The sequence below is a fragment of the Mastigoproctus giganteus genome, chromosome 9, assembly GCF_048544385.1.
Source record: "Mastigoproctus giganteus isolate SK-2022 chromosome 9, ASM4854438v1, whole genome shotgun sequence".
NCBI lineage: Eukaryota > Metazoa > Arthropoda > Arachnida > Uropygi > Thelyphonidae > Mastigoproctus > Mastigoproctus giganteus.
This window is the reverse complement of record NC_143583.1, coordinates 12,442,218-12,463,259: the sequence shown is the minus strand read 5'-3', so window position 1 is coordinate 12,463,259 and position 21,042 is coordinate 12,442,218. Positions and strand designations below refer to the sequence as shown.

Here is a 21,042-nt window from a genome sequence, read left to right as displayed (position 1 = left end):
GCTGGTCACTCACACACTAGCAGGGCTTTTGTGGATTTATTGGATGATTGTTTTCTACATCAGCATGTTCGGAAGGCAACTAGAGGGAGTAATACTCTTGATTTGATTATCAGCAGTGATTCTTCATGCATTAAGAATCTGCAAATAAATGAACCACTAGGTGGCGGTGATCACAGTGTGCTGAAGTGGGATTTACTCAAAGAGGTAACTACCATTAGGGGTAAAGGGAAGGGTTATTGCTTCCGTAAAGGCGACTTACATGGACTGAGACAGTATTTAAATTCTATACAGTGGGACCAACTGATGATGTTACCAACAGCAAATTCAAAGAACTTATCTTGGAAGCTACTAGGTTTTACATACCAACTAAGAAATATTGTTCAAGGTTTAGGCCAAAATGGATGTCAGATGAACTAATGAGGCATATGGCAGAAAAGAAAAATGCATGGGATACATACAAATTAACACATGACACAGAAGCCTATGATAGATACAAGTTGATATGCAACCAAGTTACAAAGGAGGTTAGGCAGGCGAAGGCAGATTACGAGAAATCCTTGGCAAGGGATGTAAAGAAAAACAGCAAAGAGTTCTTTACTTATGTAAACTCTAGAAGGAAGGGGATGAATCAGATTGGTCCACTTGATATTGATGGGTCAACTGTTGATGATCCTGCTCAGGTAGCTAACAAACTAAATGAATATTTTGCATCGACATTCACACATGAGGAGTTATTCAGCGAGGGGAATGCCAGAGGTGTATTCAACTCTAGCAGTAAGCTACAGAATCTTGAAATAACTGGGAGTAAAGTGGAGGAGAAATTGTTGAAGATAAACACAAGAAAGGCACCCGGGGTGGATGGGATCTATCCAGTTATATTAAAGGAGGCAGCAAAGGAAGTAAGCAAACCCTTAGCCATAATTATGAGAGCTTCCTTGGACTCAGGGGAGGTACCCATAGACTGGAAATGTGCAAATGTGACCCCAATTCACAAAGGAGGATCAAAGGCTGACACAAGTAATTATAGACCTGTGAGCTTAACTTCTGTTCCAGGAAAATTAATGGAGGCACTGGTTAAAGAAGCACTGCAGGATCATCTAGACAAGACTTCATTTATAGCTCGGACACAGCATGGTTTTGTTAAGGGGAAGTCTTGCCTGACCAATTTGATTGGATACTATGATGCAGTCACAAAAGAACTGGATGCAGGGAATAGCTTTGATATTATATACTTGGATCTTAGAAAGGCTTTTGATACTGTTGTACATGGAAGACTGCTACACAAATTGGAGCAGTGTGACATTGGAGGCAAATTGCTGCTATGGATAAAGGGGTGGTTGAGGGGGAGAAGACAGAGAGTGGTAATCAATGGACACTGCTCATCGTGTTCTAATGTTATTAGTGGAGTCCCTCAGGGCTCAGTGTTGGGTCCATTATTGTTTTCTGTATTTATAAATGATATTGATGATGGTATATCAAGCTTAATGTCCAAGTTTGCAGATGATACAAAGGTTGGCAGGGTTGTCAAGGACACTACTGACACTATGCTGCTGCAACAGGATCTGGAAAGGTTGAGCAGATGGGCTGAGAGGTGGCAAATGAAGTTTAACATTGACAAATGTAAAGTACTACACATGGCAAACAGCAACCCCAGAGCAACGTATCAACTCTGTGGTACTACACTGACAGTGGTAGAGAATGAAAGGGACTTGGGGATGGTTGTGCAGGCAGATATGAAGTTCTCTGAGCAGTGCAGATGGGCTGCAAGAGTAGCTCATGGAGTATTGTCAATGATATACAGGAATTTTTCCAGCAGGGATAAGGAGGTGATTATTCCCTTGTATAAGGCAATGGTCAGGCCACACCTAGAGTACTGTATACACGTCTGGAGGCCTCATTTCAAGAAGGATGTAGAGATGCTGGAACGGGTACAGAGAAGGGCAACAAGATTAGTGAATGGAACAAAGGGGTGCTCTTACAAAGAAAGGCTTAAGTTTTGCAAATTACAGTGTCTGGAGACTAGGCACCAGCGAGGTGATCTGATAGAGGTGTATAAAGCCTTGAATGGTTTGAGCATGCTCAATGCTGATGGGATTTTTCCTCTAGCTCAGAATAATCACCTGAGAGGGCATAAATTCAAATTGAGGAAAGACAGATGTAGGATAGACGTGCGGAAATTTGCCTTTAGCCAGCGGGTGGTTGGTTGGTGGAACAGACTTCCATCCCTTGTAGTGGAGGTTGATAGCCTAAATAAGTTTAAAGGCTCAGCTGGACAGGTATTTTGAATGAACAGAGGGGTGAAGTGGAAGTGGGTTTTTTTTTTGGCTGATGCTGCATAACCTTGCTTTCTTGCATCAAATGCCTCTACTAATGCTAATGCTAATAATCGTAATAAAATACTTACATATTTTATAACGATTAAAATACGTAATAAAAAATATTATAATTTTTATAATATTTTTATTATCATAATATAATAAATAATATGTAAGTATTTTTTACGAATAAAATACTTATGTATTTTATTACGACTATCACGTAATAAAATGTTGCTAATGCTTTTGCTTCTCTCGTAAGAAAAGTTGTTTTTTGTTTGATTTTCTATCCAAACAGATGACAGGCGTTTCATCTCTTCCAATTCTTTGTCTTAATCTAAAGGATTTTAATTACACTTTGACTTGTTCCTGCTATGAAAGTTGTTTTTATTTTCTCTGCATTCTTTGTAATTCTCTGCGTTGCCTCATTTAGGTCTGTAGCACGTGCAATATCACATGGTCTTTCATTTCGCTCAAAGCGTTTAACAATTTGATATTTTTTCTCTAACGACAGAGGTGGATTGGCCATAAGCCTTACCAGGGAAACTCCGGTGGGCCGGAGGCCGGTGTGATTTTGGCCATAAACCATAGTATGAGGCCACTATAATTTCCCGGGTAAGAATTTTTGATCCAGTCCGCCTCTGTTTATCGATATTGCTTTTCTTTTTCTCTCTGAATCTGCAGTGTCTTCACCGGGACGCTTCCTTTTCACACCTTTTAAGTATTTTACTCATTTTTAGGGAATAAAGCACAATTACAAGGTGAGGAGGCACGCTTGATACACATAAACAAAGCTGCGTGCCTGCAGCAACTGAATAAACAACACTGTAAAAGAGATACACTATTAACACCTCACATTTTACTAAAGCACATTTCTAGGGGTTACTACCATAAAACAATAAAAACAATTTCCAGTTGCGTTTCTGCTAGTGGAATCTGTTATAAACTGGTAGTAAACTCAATCTAATTGCATTTGCGATTATACCGATAGCTGGAATTGTGTTGGTTTTTACGTTATTATGGTGAAATGTGTTTCTCCTTCACTGATATAAAACCCAAAAATACATTTTCAGAATCTTCTCTTCATTCCTATCGTGTTGCGTTCGTTTGGGGTGATTCTGCGTTCGACTGCCATTTCTTGTAAACACAAAGGCGAATCGTGCATAAGCGAATTCGGTTCGCGTTATATAAGATATCGTTCCCCTATTTATAAATCGTGTATGATCGAATTCGTGTAGTGTAAACACATGTTATACGAGGACTGACTGTATAGAAAAAAAACTGGAAAATCGGCTATGAAAGAAAAGGTGTGTATGCCCCAAGCTATAAACATAAGAGCCAAAAAAAAAATAATAAAATAAAAAATATTACTAAAAAAAAGGTATTATTGATAATTTTCATATAAGGATAATATACATTGAAACGTACATTATCAAGGGTTAGCACCATTCATACATCCAAATAATAATCAGCAAGAATTATCTGTTCCTGATTGCTACCTGCCAGTAATAGTAGGTAATTATTACCTGCCAGTAATAATATGCAGTAGGCCTGCATTAGAGAGTTGTAATGAAAAAAAAGTAGTAGTTTATCAAAATTTAGGAGCGTACAGGCAAAATAACAGATAACAAACTTAACAAATATATACTCAAATTATATACATAAGATGAGGGGGGGGGGCTTACAGAGGGAAAGATATAAGCTGAGGCTAAAAAGGCAAAGTGATGGAAAAAATAAGATAGAATAGTCTGATGTAATGTGTGGCAGATGGAATCTATCTGGATAGATTCCATCTGGGGCAAATGGAATCTATCCAGTTATAATGAAAAAGGCAGCAAGGGAAGTAAGCAAACCATTAGCCATAATTATAACAGCATCCCAGCATCCTTAGAGTCAGGGGAGGTCCCAATGGACTGGAGGTGTGCAAATGTATCACCAATTCACAAAGGGAGTTCAAAGGGTGACAGAAATAATTATAGACCTGTTCGTTTAACTTCTGTTCCGGGGAAAATAATGGAGTCACTGATTAAAGAGGTGATACAGGATCACCTAGACAAGACAGCAGTAATAGTTAAGACACAGCATGAGTGGCGCCTCCATAGCCAGGTAGGCAGGAGCAGCAGTGCATAGCAAATGCTTCTTGATTAGACCGGGGTTTGAGCCCGTGCCCACCAAATACGGAGGATGCGGAAAAGTCAGGGAATGACCACCGCATATCCCCGGGCAATGCGGCCTTAGTTGCTAATGCTCCTACAAACCAAATAACAAACAATCAGCATGGGTGTGTTAATGGGAGGTCTTGTCTGACCAATTTGTATGGATATTATGATGTGGTCACAAAGGAATTGAATGTCAAAAATAATTTTGATATCATATATTTTGATTTCAGCAAAGCTTTTGATACTGATGCATATGGAAGACTGCTGTACAAATTAGAGTGGTATGCATTAAGGGCAAGTTACTGCAATGGATAAACAGACGGTTGAGTGAGAGATGGCAGAGAGTGGTAATAAATGGACACTGCCTGCTTTATGTGGACTAATGTTATTAACAGAGTCCCCCAGGGTTCGGTGCTCGGCCCATTACTGTTTTGTGTATTTATCAATAATATCTGTGAAGGTATATCAGGCTTAATGTCCAAGTTTGCAGATGATACAAAGGTTGCCAGAGTTGTTAATGAAAGTAAAGAAAGTATGCTACTTCAACAGGATCTAGAAAAGTTAGCCAGATGGGCTGAGAAGTGGCAGCTGTAGTTTAAAATTGACAAATACAAATTACACCATATGGGTAGCAGTAACTCAAGGGAAATGTACCATTGGTCTGGAGGCCTCATTTCAAGAAGGATGTAGAGCTGCTGGAACGGGTACAGAGAAGGGCAACAAGATTAGTGAATGGAACAAAGGGGTGCTCTTACGAAGAAAGGCTTAAGTTTTGCAAATTACAGAGTCTGGAGACTAGGCACCGGCGAGGTGATCTGATAGAGGTGTATAAGGCTTTGAATGGTTTGAGCATGCTCAATGCCAATGGGATTCTTCATCTTGCTCAGAATAATCAGCTCAGAGGGCATAAATTCAAAGTGAGGAATGACGGATGTCGGATAGATGTGCAGAAATTTGCCTTTGGCCAGCGGGTGGTTGGTTGGTGGAACCGACTTCCATCACTTGTTGTTGAAGTTGATAGCCTAAACAAATTTAAGGCTCAACTGGACAGGTATTTCGAGCGAACGGAGGGGTGAAATGGGAGTGGTGTGTTTTTTTTTTTTTTTTTTTTTTGGCTGATGCTGAATAAGCTTGCTTTCTTGCATCATATGCCTCTACTAATGCTAATGCTAACTGTGTGATACTACACTCATGGAGGTGGAGAATGAAAAAGACCTGGGGGTAATTGTGCTGCCACATACGAAGTTTTCTGACAGGGGAGACAGGCTGCCAGAGCAGCCCATGGAGTTTTGTCAATGATATATAGGAATTTTGCCAGCAGAGACAAGGAGGTGATTCTCCTTTTGTATAAGGCAGTGGTCTGGCCATACCTTGAATACTGTATACAGTATTCAAGGTATGGCCAGAAAATGAGGTCTGGAGGCCTCATTTTTGGAAGGATGTTGAGTTGCTAGAACAAGTTTAGAGAAGGACCACAAGACTGGTGAGAGGAACAAACTGGTGTGCTTACAAAGAAAGGCTTAAGTTCTGCAAGTTGCAGCATCCGGAAACTTGGCACCTGAGATGTGAGCTGATAAGGACTTGAATGGTTTGAGCAGACTCAATGTAATGGGATATATCCACTTACTCACATTAAGAACCTCTGAGGGCATAGATTCAAATTGAGGAAAGACAGTTGTAGAACAGATGTGCGAAAGTATGCCTTTAGCCAGTATGTAGTTGATTGTTGGTACAGACTTCCTTCCATCTGTTGTTGTGGAAGTTGATAGCTTAAATAAATTTAAGGCTGAACTAGACAAACATTTGGAGTGACCGGATTGGTGAAATGGGAAGGGGATTTTTTTTTTTTTTTTTTTTTTTTTTTGGCTTATGCCGTATAAACTTGCTTTCTTGCATCATATGCCTCAACTAATGCTATCAATGGTATCAATGCAGTTGATATGGGCATGGGTAGGAAGGTAGTTTCTGGTCAGGTGTAGTCCCCTGATGAAATACCTGATCATGTATCAATATTTGTTGCAGCTGACGTCTGATAAGACACTTTTGCCTTACCTATATTCGACCATTACCTAAATATGTTCCATCTATATCTGATGACAGTTTCGCCAATTTTTATTTTTGCCTTTATTTTGGTTTTATTGGTATTTTGCCGTACTAATTTTTTCTTTACAGTTCTCCGACCTTCTATTGGCTTAGTAATTTAGCCCATAATTTTCTTAATTCATCATAACTTTTAGGATATTAACATTCTTTCACATATCAACTACACTTTTTATCCTATCCTCATCGTTTTAATTACTGTTACTGGCACTTTGTTTAACTTTCACATCCATTTATGCACATTTCATTCAATATATTAATATAAACTTGTATATATATATTGTTATAGCTATCGCAGTTGTACAATCCGAACTGTTGTGAGGGTAATCTAGTAGAACACTGTTCTAGATTATCCTCACAAGAACTTGCACTGTAAGGGTTCAACATTTTAGATTACTGCTGTTGTTGAATTTATGTGTGGTGGGGGTTGCCCTGAATGAATAGTGTATGATTATATGCATTTGCTGTAGGTTTTCAAGATAGTATGTTTTCCGTGTCATTCTTACCTTTCTAATGATATGACAGAATGATCCGTTAATGTTGTTGTGATGTCGTTCTCTAATTGATTGCAAACATTTTTTAGCATTAGCATTAGTAGAGGCATATGATGCAAGACAGCAAGCTTATGCAGCATCACCGAAAAAAAAAAAACCCTTCCGTTTTACCCCTCCATTTATTCCAAATGCCTGTCCTCAACTTTCACAAGAAATGATGGAAGTTTCTTCTGCCAATCAACCATCCACTGGCTAAAGGAAGATTTCTGCAACTGTTTTTCCCCAGTTTGAATTTATGCCCACTCAGATTCTTAATCTGAGCAAGAGGAAGAATCTCATTAGCATTCAGCTTGCTCAACCCATTCAAGGCCGTATACACCTCAATCAGATCACCTCACAGGTGCCTGGACTGTCCAGGTGCTGCAATTTGCAGAACTTAAGCCTTTCTTGGTAAACGCACCCCTTTGTTGCCCTCACCAATCTTGTTGCCCTGCTTTGTACTTGGCACTGCCGTAGTCAGGTGGGCAGGAGCAGCAGTGCGTAGCATACGCTTTTTGATTAGACCGGGGTTCGAGCTCGTGACCACCAAATACGGAGGATGCGGAAAGGTCAGGAAATGACCACCGCATATTCCCGGAGCAATATGGCCTTAGTTGCTAATACTCCTAAAAAAAAACAAGATCTTTGTACTCGTTCTAGCAACTCCACATCCTTCCTAAAATGAGGCCTCCAGACCTGTACACAGTACTCCAGTTTGTGGCCTGATTATTACCTTGTACAATGGGATAATCACCTCCCTGTCCCTGCTACCAAAATTCCTATATATCATTGACAAGACCCCATGACCTGCCCTGACAGCCCATCTGCACTGCTCAGCGAGCTTCATATTAGCATTAGCATTAGCAGAGGCATTTGATGCAAGAAAGCAAGCTTATGCAGCATCAGCCAAAAAATAAATAAATAAAATAAAAAAAAAAATAATAAATAAAAAATAAACACTTCCACTTCACCCCTCTGTTCGTTCGAAATACCTGTCCAGCTGAGCCTTAAACTTATTTAGACTATCAACTTCCACGACAAGGGATGGAAGTCTGTTCCACCAACCAACCACCCGCTGGCTAAAGGCAAATTTCCGCACGTCTATCCTACATCTGTCTTTCCTCAATTTGAATTTATGCCCTCTCAGGTGATTATTCTTAGCAAGAGGAAGAATCCCATCAGCATTGAGCATGCTCAAACCATTCAAGGCTTTATACACCTCTATCAGATCACCTCACTGGTGCTTAGTCTCCAGACACTGTAATTTGCAAACCTTAAGCCTTTCTTCGTAAGAGCACCCCTTTGTTCTATTCACTAATCTTGTTGCCCTTCTCTGTACTCGTTCTAGCAGCTCTACATCCTTCTTGAAATGAGGCCTCCAGGCCTGTATACAGTACTCTAGGTGTGGCCTGACCATTGCCTTATACAAGGGAATAATCACCTCCTTATCCCTGTTAGAAAAATTCCTATATATTATTGACGATACACCATGAGCTACTCTTGCAGCCCGTCTGCACTCCTCATAGAACTTCATATCTGCCTGCACAACCACCCCCAGGTCCCTTTCATTCTCTACCACTGTCAGTGTAGTACCACAGAGTTGATACGTTACTCTGGGGTTGCTGTTTCCCATATGTAGTACTTTACATTTGTCAATGTTAAACTTCATTTGCCACCTCTCAGCCCATCTGCTCAACCTTTCCAGATCCTGTTGCAGCAGCATAGTGTCAGTAGTGTCCTTGACAACCCTGCCAACCTTCGTATCATCTGCAAACTTGGACATTAAGCTTGATATACCATCATCAATATCTTTTATAAATACAGAAAACAATAATGGACCCAATACTGAACCCTGAGGGACTCCACTAATAACATTAGTCCACGATGAGCAGTGTCCATTGATTACCACTCTCTGTCTTTGACTGCACAATTATCCCGAGGTCTTTTTTCACTTTCCACTTCGCTGAGTGTAGTACCACACAGTTGGTACGTCTCTCTTGGGTTATTGCTATTCATGTGCAGTACTTTGCATTTGTCAATGTTAAACTTCAGTTACCACTTCTCAGCCCATTTGCCCAACTTATCTAGATCCAGTTGGAGAAGCATACTGTCTTTACTGTCATTAACAACCCTGCCAGCCTTTGTATCATCTGCAATCTTGGACATTAATCCTGATATACGTTCATCAATATTATTGATGAATAAAGAAAACAACAGTGGGCCCAGCACCAAACCCTGGGGGACTTCGTTAATAACTTTTGTCCATGAAGAGCAGTGTCCATTGATTACCACTCTCTGTCGTCTCCCACTCAACCATCCATTTATCCATTGTAGCAACTTACCCTTAATGCCATCCCTCTCCAATTTGTACAGCAGTCTTCCATGTGCAACAGTATCAAAAGCTTTCCTGAAATCCATGTATGTGATATTAAAATTATTTTTGACATTCAGTTCCTTTGTGACCACATCATAGTATCCGATCAAATTGGTCAAACAAGACCTACCTTAAACAAACCCATGCTGTGTGTTGTTGTTGTTATTTGGTTTTAAGGAGCATTAGCAACTAAGGCCATATTGCTCCGGGGATATGCGGTGGTCATTCCCTGACCTTTCTGCATCCTCCGTATTTGGTGGTCACGGGCTTGAACCCCGGTCTAATCAAGAAGTGTGGGCTGCTCTTGCCCACCTGGCTACAGAGGTGGCCTTGCTGTGTGTTAACTATTACTGCAGTATTTTCTAGAAGAACCTGCAATGCTTCTTTAACCAGTGACTTCATTATTTTCCCCAGAACACAAGTTAAACTAACAGGTCTGTAGTTACTTGTGTCACCTTTTGAACCCATTTGTGAATTGGTGATACATTTGTACACCTCCAGTCCATGGGGACCTCATATCAGTTCAAGGAAGCTCTCATAATTATGGCTAAGGGTTTGCTTACTTCCTTTGCTGCTTCCTTTAATATAACTGGATAGGTCCCGTCCACCCCTGGTGACCAAAGTTTTCAAAACTTTGGAAGTTATAAATAATTTCTTGTTTTTCTTTTATAACTAATATGTTTATGAATATTGGAAAAAAAAATTAGAAATTAAATTCTTTTTATTTTAGGGATTGATACATTGGATGATTTTAACGATTATTGTATTGACCAGTACAAAAATGTTCCTAAAGGTGAATCTGCTTCTACCGAAAGCTCTAGAATGCATTCTCCACAGGTTAGTTCCTATTAACTTAATGTTGTTGAAAAATTTGCATTTCTGTTGAAACATTTAAATTTTTCGAAGTACTGTACTGAAAGAACACAAGTGAAAAATAACTGTAATATTCAGTTGTTTATTAAAATATAAACAAACACGTAAAAACACCAAGCTTACAACTGTAAAACACATACAGTTGAAGCTCTATATAATGACCACCCCCCAGGGGAATGAGAAAAACTGTCATTATATTAGAAGGATGTTATATTGAGTGTTCATAAAATCTGCAACAAAACAGTTAAAAGCTTAAACATTTAATGTAATTCTATTAATATAGTATAATCTTATTTATAATATTTACTACAGTATTAAACAAGAAAATTATTGTTGTAAATTTTGCATTGATTGTAGAGTGCAGTAAGGTTACAATTAAATTGTAAATTTCTCTACATCGAATACATACCTAACAAGAAAATTGTTTCATACTTTAAAATAATTTTTAAAAGCACACTCTTTCAATGGTAGAGCATCTTTTAAAAGAGAATTATGAAGTTGTGCAATAACAGTTATTTCACTTTCGCAATTAGGCCGCGCTTGAAAAAATTGACGTACAAGTACTAATCCTCGATGAGCATCTTTCACTGAAAGTTCTGGTTTAACCGCAGTAGGTTCCTCCCCTTCATATCCTGAAACATTCAGTGTCCACATCTACTTCTGCATAATCTCTGAAGCTTAAGTTCTCCCAATGCACGTGCTCAAATATTTCTTCCCTATTATCAGACTATTCTTCGCAATTAATAGAGGAAGAAGCATGCGAAACTGCACACATTGCATCATTATTAAAGGTGGTAAATGCAGCATGTTTGAAGCAATTGGTGATCACTTTTTCATCAACTTTTTCATTCCATGCTGAAACACTTAAATACATTGCTTGCAGGATGCCAATTTCACATCGAATTTTGCTTTAAAGACAGCACAATTTTGATTAATAGCATTCTTCAGTAGTTTTTCTTAAAACATTGGATTACACCTTGATTGAGTGGCTGAAGAACTGATGTCATATATTTGGTGGTAGGTACTCGACAGTGAGTGAGAAGATCAGAAAATTTTTCTGTTCTCCTCACTCATCCTAGGACCATTCTTCATAGTTTTGTTTTGTGATCCATACTTTTGGTTTGCTCAATAATGTAATGTTTCAAACCTTTAAAGCATCGAGCCTTCTGGACATTCCCAATGATTAAAAAAGAAGGACGCTTCTCTGTGCCAGACATGTTTGCTGCTAGAAGAATGGTAATCCATTGTTTGGCCTTTTTTCTGCCACTATTTCTTTCCTTTAAATGTAAGTGTTTTGTTAACATGAAAGCATTAGTAGAGACACATGATGCAAGAAAGCAAGCTTATACAGCATCAACCAAAACGAACCCTCCCATTTCACCCATCCATTTGATTCACAAATATTTGTCTAGTTCTGCCTTGAATTTATTTAATCTGGAACAAACTTCCACATTGATATATGGAAGTTTGTTCCAGCAATCAACTACCCACTGGCTAAAGGCCAATTTCCACACATCTATTCTACAACTGTCTTTCCACAGTTTGAATCTATGTTCCCTCAGGTGCATAATCTGAGCAAGAGGAAGAATCCCTTCAGCATTGAGCTTGCTCAAACCATTCAAGACCTTATACACCTCACACCTCGTTCCCAAACGTTCTTAGTCACGGAAGACTTTTCATATCACAATATATTGACGGAACACTTACGAAACACAAGTTTAGCAGAACTTAAGCCTTTCTTGCTAAGAGCAACCCTTTGTTCAATTCACCAATCTCGTTGCCCTTCTCTGTACTCGTTCCAGCATCTCTACATCTTTCCTAAAATGAGGCCTCCAGACCTGTATGCAGCACTCAAGATGTGGGCTGACCTTGCCTTATACAAGGGGACAATCACCTCCTTATCCCTGTTACTGCTAGCAAACTCACTGTATGTCATTGACCCTATGAGCTACTCTTGCTGGTCTTTTTCATTCTCCACTAACGTGAATGTAGTGCCACACAGTTGATACGTTTTTCTGGGGTTATTGCTACCCATATACAGTACTTGGCATTTGCCAATGTTAAACTTCAGTTGCCACCTCTCAGCCCATCTGCTAAACTTTTCTAGATCTGTTGTAGTAGCGTACTGTCATTAACAACCCTACCAATCTTCATATCGTCTGCAAACTTGGACATTAAGCCTGATATACCTTCATCAATATCATTGATAAATACAGAAAACAAGAATAGAATACTATTCTTGTTTAGTAACAAGAATAGTATTCTATTCTTGTTACTAAACAAGAATACTACTGGATCCAACTATCCAGTAGTATTTAAAAAAAGTCCAGTTTCATCAACATTGAAGATGATATTGTGGTTGTATGTTAGCAATACAGTTTTGAAAGGAAGGATATGACAAATTTTAAATTTCTAGAGCCATCCATATGAACTTTTAAATTCTTCAATATCCATTCGATGCACAAACAATTCAGCCTTAGCTTTCAAAAGATTGCCATCTTCGGGAATGCTTTTTGCACGCATCACCATTAGCCACACGAAAAATACCTTTTCAGGATCCAGATACTTCACCTTTTGTGCTCAAATCCTACCCAGTACAACAGATTTCTCTAAACTTTCAATATTTTTTCAGCCTTTCAGAATAGTGAACAGAATTCTCTTAGGAATACCAAACCATTATATACATCCTGCAAATTTCAAAGTTATCTGCTTTCTTGGAGCCCTACCAATAAACACACTCTAACTCAGCGTTTCCCAAACGTTCTTAGTCACGGAAGACTTTTCATATCACAATATATTGACGGAACACTTACGAAACACAAGTTTAGCAGAAGCCAAAGAACTGCTTGTAATATTTTATTACATACAACGCACTGTGTGTCAGGAGCATCTTTATTTCCAACACATGTAAAGCTGAAATTCAAATAACTGTCATCATACTTTCGTTTTGATCTTTTATTATTTAGTTCCTGTTTTTTTTTTTACTTCAGATTTTTTGGGGAACAAAAAGGCTGCAATTGTTCATCCTCAATTTGAAGGGTGACAATATTGTATTCCTTTTCATCGACCACAGTTGCAATACTAGAAGTACTTGCTTCTCGTTTTAAAGTTCCTTTTTTCAACCACAAATTCATGGTCACGTATTTTAGTAATAATATTTCAAAATACTGATAATTATCCAAAAAATTTTTACAAGGAGTGAGTTTAGTTATGATATCAATTTCCTTCCTCCTCTCCTGCAACCCATGTACTCCAGGCTAAATTGCATGCAAATAGCATATTAGATCACTACATTTCTACTTTTTTTGTCGATGTCATTACCTCTATGCATACTTCTCTATGCAAAATCCGCCAAAATAAAGTATTCTGCGGCCTCTTTGATTATTAGTCTATACCACTATGTTGATAAACGAAAAAAAAAAATAATATGTTAAAAATTATAATACAAAAGTGGTGTCCGCTACAAATATGCAAAATTTATTTATTTTATTATTTTTTTTCAATTATTAATTACGATTTTTCGCGGAACACTTGTTCACATATCACAGAACACTTGTTCACATATCACGGAACACTAGTGTTCTAAACACGGTTTGAGAAACGCTGCTCTAATTAATGAAATTAAGTTCTAGCTGATGTTCATTTCATTACCGCACTGTGAGAAAAGAGCATGGGAAATCTTAACAAATTATTTCTCGCAGTCAGGCTGCAAGTTCGTCAATTACTTCAATATATATATATGATGCATTCTGTAATTTTTACATGTGAATATTGTAATAAAAGTAAAATCGCAATTAGTAATACAGCGGGGCCTTGTACCACGAACTTAATTCCTTCCACGAACTGGTTCATGGTATGAAAAGTTTGTGGTACAAAATGTGATTTCCCATTGTATCCTATGGGAAATAAATTAATTGGTACCGGACCCTCCACAAAAAAAAAAGGCCACCATTTACATACACTATTTATTCTTCTTCATGGTTACAGGTTCATGTTCAGAAGCTTCAGGTTCTTCAAGTTCTGCCTGTTTCTGCTTTTTAGCATTGAAGAATCTATCTTTTTTTTTTTTTTTTTTTTATGCGAACCCCAAACACGAAGGGTATTAGAACCTATAGTACTTAGTACAGTGCTTGGATTGGAGGTAGAGAAGATGAAAGAAGATATTTGTTGACATTGGACTTGAACATCTGTAGATTGTAATTTTCAGGAAATACGTATGAAGCAAGGTTGTGCCAGAAAACGGCAGTTGAATGAATAAATGAGGAAGATGAAAAGTTGGTTTTGTGGGTTTGAAGTTGGACAGTAAATTGATGTTGGCTGGTGGCGGCACGTGTTCAGACTGTTTTGAAAGAGAGAGCGGGAATTATAAAAGCCAATTCAGAAGAACAGTGCCCATGGAAGTATCTGTAGAAGAGGCGCATGCAGCAGAAACAGTGCGTCTATGAGAAAGCGAGTGGAGAGACTCTGTTAGAGATGAATCATTAATTAACCTAACTGCCCTCTTCTGAATGGAATCAAGAAGCCTGAGAGAGGTTTTGGGGGCACCACCCCAGATGTGGGAACAATATTCCATGGCAGGGCAGATTTGCGATTTATACAGAGTGAGCAGCTGTTTGGAAGGAAAGTAACGCCGAGAGCGAAAGAGAAAACCAAGTTTTTTAGATGCAGAGGAAGCAATATTTGTGATGTGCTTGTGCCAAGAGAGATTAGAAGTCAGGGTAATCCCCAAAAGAGAGATATCATTTTGCCTAGAAATCGGAGTGTCACTAAAGATAAGCATAGGAGCAGAAGAATCCTTTTTGCGAGATATAAGACAAGACTGAGTTTTAGAAGGGTTGAAATCAACTAAGTTGTCTTTGCCCCACTGGAGAATTACCTGAAGATCGGCATTTAAGGAATTAGCAGCAGATTTTCGAAAAGTTGAAGCTGATTGAGCAGGACAAGGTTTCTCAAAATGGAAAGTTGAATGCAATGTGCTATCATCGGCAAAACTATGGATAGGATTTCCAGTCAATGGAAGAAGGTCATTGATATACAAGAGGAAAAGAGTGGGGGGAAAGAACTGAACCTTGGGGGACACCGGCATTAGTGGAGAAGTTAGAAGACAGAGAGCCATCTACCATCACCCTCAGTGAGCGATCAGAGAGAAAACTGGATAACCAATTACTAAAAACAGTTGGCAAACCATAAGATGGAAGCTTGTTTAGAAGACCTTTATGCCAAACACGATCAAAAGCCTTTGAGATGTCAAGAGCAACTACTTGTGTTTCACCGAACCTTTCCATTGAATTAGTCCATAAATGGGTAACATAAGCCAGAATATCACCAGTGGATCGACACTGATGGAATCCATACTGGCGATCGTTAATCAGACGGAAGGTTTCTAGGTAGTTTAAGGGTTGGCAATTAATTGATTTCTCCATTACTTTAGAAAGAGTAGAAGTAATTGCAATGGGACGATAATTGGATGGGAGGGATTTGTCACCCTTTTTAGGAACTGGCTGGATATGAGCAAATTTCCAAGCAGAAGGAAAAACACCTTTGGAATAAGAAAGTGAAAAAAGGCGGCAAAGAATAGGAGTAAGTTCAGGAGCACAGGTTTTGAGAACAAGTGGAGAAATACCATCAGGACCTGGAGCTTTCTTAGCATCAAGATTCATCAGAATCCTTCTGATATCCTTTTGACGGAAGACCACAGGAGGCATTGAATGGAGCGTGTTAGGAATGGTGGGAGGTGTTTTACCAAGATCATTAATACATGAGCTGGAAGAAAAATGGGATGCTAGCAGGTTAGCTTTATCCTTGGCTGCAGTGACAACAGAACCATCTGGTTTGGACAGAGGTGGGAGCAGAGATGGGCAAAAGTTGCGGCCAATAGCTTTGGCAAGAGACCAGAATGCTCGGCTACCATTAGGGCAAGAAGCAATTTTTCTACTCTTAGCCTGTTCAAACTCTAGTTTGGACTGATTAATAACTGCTTTACAATTGTTGCGAGCTTTGGTGTAGGCAGAAAATGAAACTGAAGAATTAGAAACAAGCCAATTACAATATGCAACATTCTTCTCTTGAACAGCCTTAGCACATTTATTGGAAAACCAAGGTTTAGATAAAGGACGAGATTTTAAAGTGGAGTGTGGGATAAAGGATTCCATTCCTGCAAGAATAATTTCACTGACACGATCTGAGCAAACGTTGACATCAGAAGTTTTGAAACAGTAATCAGACCAAGGAAAAGAAGAAAAGAAGTCTCGCAGGTCATCCCATTTTGCATTCTTGTAATGCCAAACAACACGAGGTTGGGAATAGCCATGAGATAAAGGTTTCATTGGAGAAGAGACGATCACCAAGTTGTGATCTGAAGTGCCTAAAGGACCTCTCACTTCGACCTTGTACTTAGAAGGGTTGTTTGTGAGAAAAATATCAAGCGTATTGGCTGTATGATTAGGATTGTCCGGTATTCTTGTAGGTAAATGAACAATCTGTGCTAGGTCATTAGTAATTGCAAAAGCCTCAGCATCTCGACCTGATGGGTCGGTGTGACTAAAAAACGGAAGCCAGCTGGAGTTGTGAACATTAAAATCACCAAGGAAAATTATCTAGTGTTGATTGCTTTTCTCTCTTTTTAAGGAGGCTCCTGAAGTAGTTAAGTGACACTCAAGTCAAGTGGACCCAATTTCGGTGAAGTCCGGACGGTCTGTGACAGCCAAATCCTCTGCTTGCACCTTCACGATGGTGGGACTGTTAGTAATCCTGGTTATAACCTCCATGCACAAGCACATGGTGGGTGACCACCCAGGTGTGAACCAACGTAAGCAGGGGTCGAGGTGTGGCGCCCACACCACATGGAGGAACGCCGCCCCTCTATGTTACCAGGCAGTACTAGGTGGTAGATGACTCTCATCAACCGGTGAAATACCACCACTTTGCTTATTGGAGGCTTGAAGTGGTGGAACCCAAGTTTAGTCTCTAGAGCTAAGTTCCGGTCAACCCTTCTCTATCTCTTCCATCATGCAGTATGATTGATGACTTTTGAGGTTATGATGAACGTCGTGGCGAGATCCAATATTCCTTACATTTCGAGGGTACAGCTCTAAAACGGTGTTCGCAGGCCGGTTGCTAGTTAGTACACCGGACCGAACCTATTGATAACTCTCTAGGAGGCTTCCGGATCAGCTAGTGTATAATCTTGCTACCTCTACTCTGCCAGATAGTGACTGGAGGGAGTCCGAGTAGTGTGTGTGCGGGGAGCATTGTCGAGGCCACGTTATGTCAAGGATCTGGGTATATTCTTACCACATGTACGCCATATCCAAAAATTTCATTACTTCATACAGCATGTCCCACCCACTTTTTCTTACTATTGAATACTCCATGAATTGTCAAAATAATAGAACAAGCTTATCTGCGAAAAGATCTAAACCTCCCAAGGACTTCCTAATTCATTTCACAAATATACGTGGTCTCAATTCTAATCTCAACGATGTCCATTTCCACTTGCAGTCTGACAAACCACATGTACTTTTTCTGACAGAATCTCAGTTATCGGCTGATTCAACTACTGCTCATCTCAGATGCCCAAATTATTCGCTGTATGATTCCTTTCGCCTCAAAGGTGGTACTTGTGCATATGTCCGTTCTGATATTCCCTGTCACAGACTTGGCAATTTGGAATCTCCTCTTTTCGATCTTCACTGGCTTAAAATCTCTCTACCTCATTGTGTCAAATTCATCTGTTGTCTCTACCGTTCTCCCAACTCCACTAATCACTTGGAGCTCTTTGACTTCCTCTCGTTGCAACTTGACTTTCTCCAGTCCAACTTTCCTAACAGTGAGGTAATTTTTCTTGGTGATTTTAATGTTCACAACTCCAGCTGGCTTCCGTTTTCTAGTCACACCGACCCAGCAGGTCGAGATGCTGAGGCTTTTGCAATTACTAATGACCTAGCACAGATTGTTCATTTACCTACAAGAATACTGGACAATCCGAATCATACAGCCAATACGCTTGATCTTTTTCTCGCAAACAACCCTTCTAAGTACACGGTCGAAGTGAGAGGTCCTTTAGGCACTTCAGATCACTTCTTGGTGATCGTCTGTTCTCCAATGGAACCTTTATCTCATGGCTATTCCCAACCTCGTGTTGTTTGGCATTACAAGAATGCAAAATGGGATGACCTGCGTGACTTCTTTTCTTCTTCTCCTTGGTCGGATTACTGTTTCAAAACTTCTGATGTCAACGTTTGCTCAGATATCGTCAGTGAAATTATTCTTGAAGGAATGGAATCCTTTATCCCACACTCCACTTTAAAATCTCATCCTTTATCTAAACCTTGGTTTTCCAATAAATGTGCTAAGGCTGTTCAAGAGAAGAATGTTGCATATTGTAATTGGCTTGTTTCTAATTCTTCAGTTTCATTTTCTGCCTACACCAAAGCTCGCAACAATTGTAAAGCAGTTATTAATCACTCCAAACTAGAGTTTGAACAGGCTAAGAGTAGAAAACTTGCTTCTTGCCCTAATGGTAGCCGAGCATTCTGGTCTCTTGCCAAAGCTATTGGCCGCAACTTTTGCCCATCTCTGCTTCCACCTCTGTTCAAACCAGATGGTTCTGTTGTCACTTCAGCCAAGGATAAAGCTGACCTGCTAGCATCCCATTTTTCTTCCAGCTCATGTATTAATGAACTTGGTAAAACACCTCCCACCATTCCCAACACGGTCCATTCAATGCCTCCTGTGGTTTTCCGTCAAAAGGATATCAGAAGGATTTTGATGAATCTTGATGCTAAGAAAGATCCAGGTCCTGATGGTATTTCTCCACTTGTTCTCAAAATCTGTGCTCCTGAACTTACTCCTATTCTTTGCCGCCTTTTTTCACTTTCTTATTCCAAAGGTGTTTTTCCTTCTGCTTGGAAATTTGCTCATATCCAGCCAGTTCCTAAAAAGGGTGACAAATCCCTCCCATCCAATTATCGTCCCATTGCAATTACTTCTACTCTCTCTAAAGTAATGGAGAAATCAATTAACCGCCAACTCTTAAACTACCTAGAAACCTTCCGTCTGATCAACGATCACCAGTATGGATTCCGTCAGTGTCGATCCACTGGTGATATCCTGGCTTATGTTACCCATTTATGGACTACTTCAAAGGAAAGGTTCGGTGAAACACAAGTAGTTGCTCTTGACATCTCAAAGGCTTTTGATCGTGTTTGGCATAAAGGTCTTCTAAACAAGCTTCCATCTTATGGTTTGCTAACTGTTTTTAGTAATTGGTTATCCAGTTTTCTCTCTGATCGCTCACTGGGGGTGATGGTTGATGGCTCTCTGTCTTCGAACTTCTCCACTAATGCCGGTGTCCCCCAAGGTTCAGTTGTTTCCCCCACTCTTTTCCTCTTGTATATCAATGACCTTCTTCCATTGACTGGAAATCCTTTCCATAGTTTTGCCGATGATAGCACATTGCATTCAACTTTCTGTTTTGAGAAATCTTGTCCTGCTCAATCAGCTTCAACTTCTCGAAAATCTGCTACCAATTCCTTAAATGCCGATCTTCAGGTAATTCTCCAGTGGGGCAAAGACAACTTAGTTGATTTCAACCCTTCTAAAACTCAGTCTTGTCTTATATCTCGCAAAAAGGATTCTTCTGCTCCTATGCTTATCTTTAGTGACACTCCAATTTCTAGGCAAAAGGATATATCTCTTTTGGGGATTACCCTGACTTCTAATCTCTCTTGGCACAAGCACATTACAAATATTGCTTCCTCTGCATCTAAAAAACTTAGTTTTCTCTTTCGCTCTCGGCGTTACTTTTCTTCCAAACAGCTGCTCACTCTGTATAAATCGCAAATCCGCCCTGCCATGGAATATTGTTCCCACATTTGGGGTGGTGCCCCCAAAACCTCTCTCAGGCTTCTTAATTCCATTCAGAAGAGGGCAGTCAGGTTAATTAATGACTCATCTCTAACGGAGTCTCTCCACTCGCTTTCTCATAGACGCACTGTTTCTGCTGCTTGCCTCTTTTACAGATACTTCCATGGGCACTGTTCCTCTGAATTGGCTTCTATAATTCCCGCTCTCTCTTTCAAAACAGTCCGAACACGTGCCGCTACCAGCCAACATCCATTTACTGTCCAACTTCAAACCCACAGAACCAACTTTTCATCTTCCTCATTTATTCATTCAACTGCCGTTTTCTGGAACAACCTTCCTTCATACGCATTTCCTGAAAATTACAATCTACAGAAGTTCAAGTCCAATGTCAACAAATATCTTCTTTCATCTTCTCAACCTCCAACCCAAGCATGGTACTAAGTACTATAGGTTCTAATACCTCTCGTGTTTGGGGTAAAAAAAAAAAAAAAAGTGCTATGTCATTGTAGAGGTCCACCACTCTGTTCACTTCAGCTGTGTTGGAGTGCCACTCCAACACCCTTTTGTGATGCTTCTTTCAGTTCTGAAGAATCTCCTTGATAGTAACTGAAGGCATTGGACCTTTGGTGATGTTTTCCTCTTTCTTCTCCTCTGAGGAAATATTTTTTTCCGTTTCCCCAACCTGATGTTTATGCAGCTCCTTCAGTTCTTCCGTAGTCAGCTACACATCATGCTCCTCTATTAACTCCTCCACTTCTTCTTCTTCCATTTCCAAGTCCAGGGCCTTAGCCGCTGCCACAATGTCCTTCATGACTTGGGTT

The 21,042-nt window shown here is 39.7% G+C and overlaps 1 protein-coding gene across 1 annotated transcript in view; it reads left to right on the top strand.

The window, feature by feature from the left end:
* The window catches only part of LOC150080054 (uncharacterized), a 559,273-nt gene that overhangs the window by 450,055 nt on the left and 88,176 nt on the right, over nt 1–21,042 (top strand). Inside the window, exon 21 of the mRNA XM_090381984.1 lies at nt 10,212–10,318. Within this exon, the coding sequence (XP_090238110.1) occupies nt 10,212–10,318 (107 nt within the window). The remainder of the gene's footprint in view (nt 1–10,211; nt 10,319–21,042) is intronic.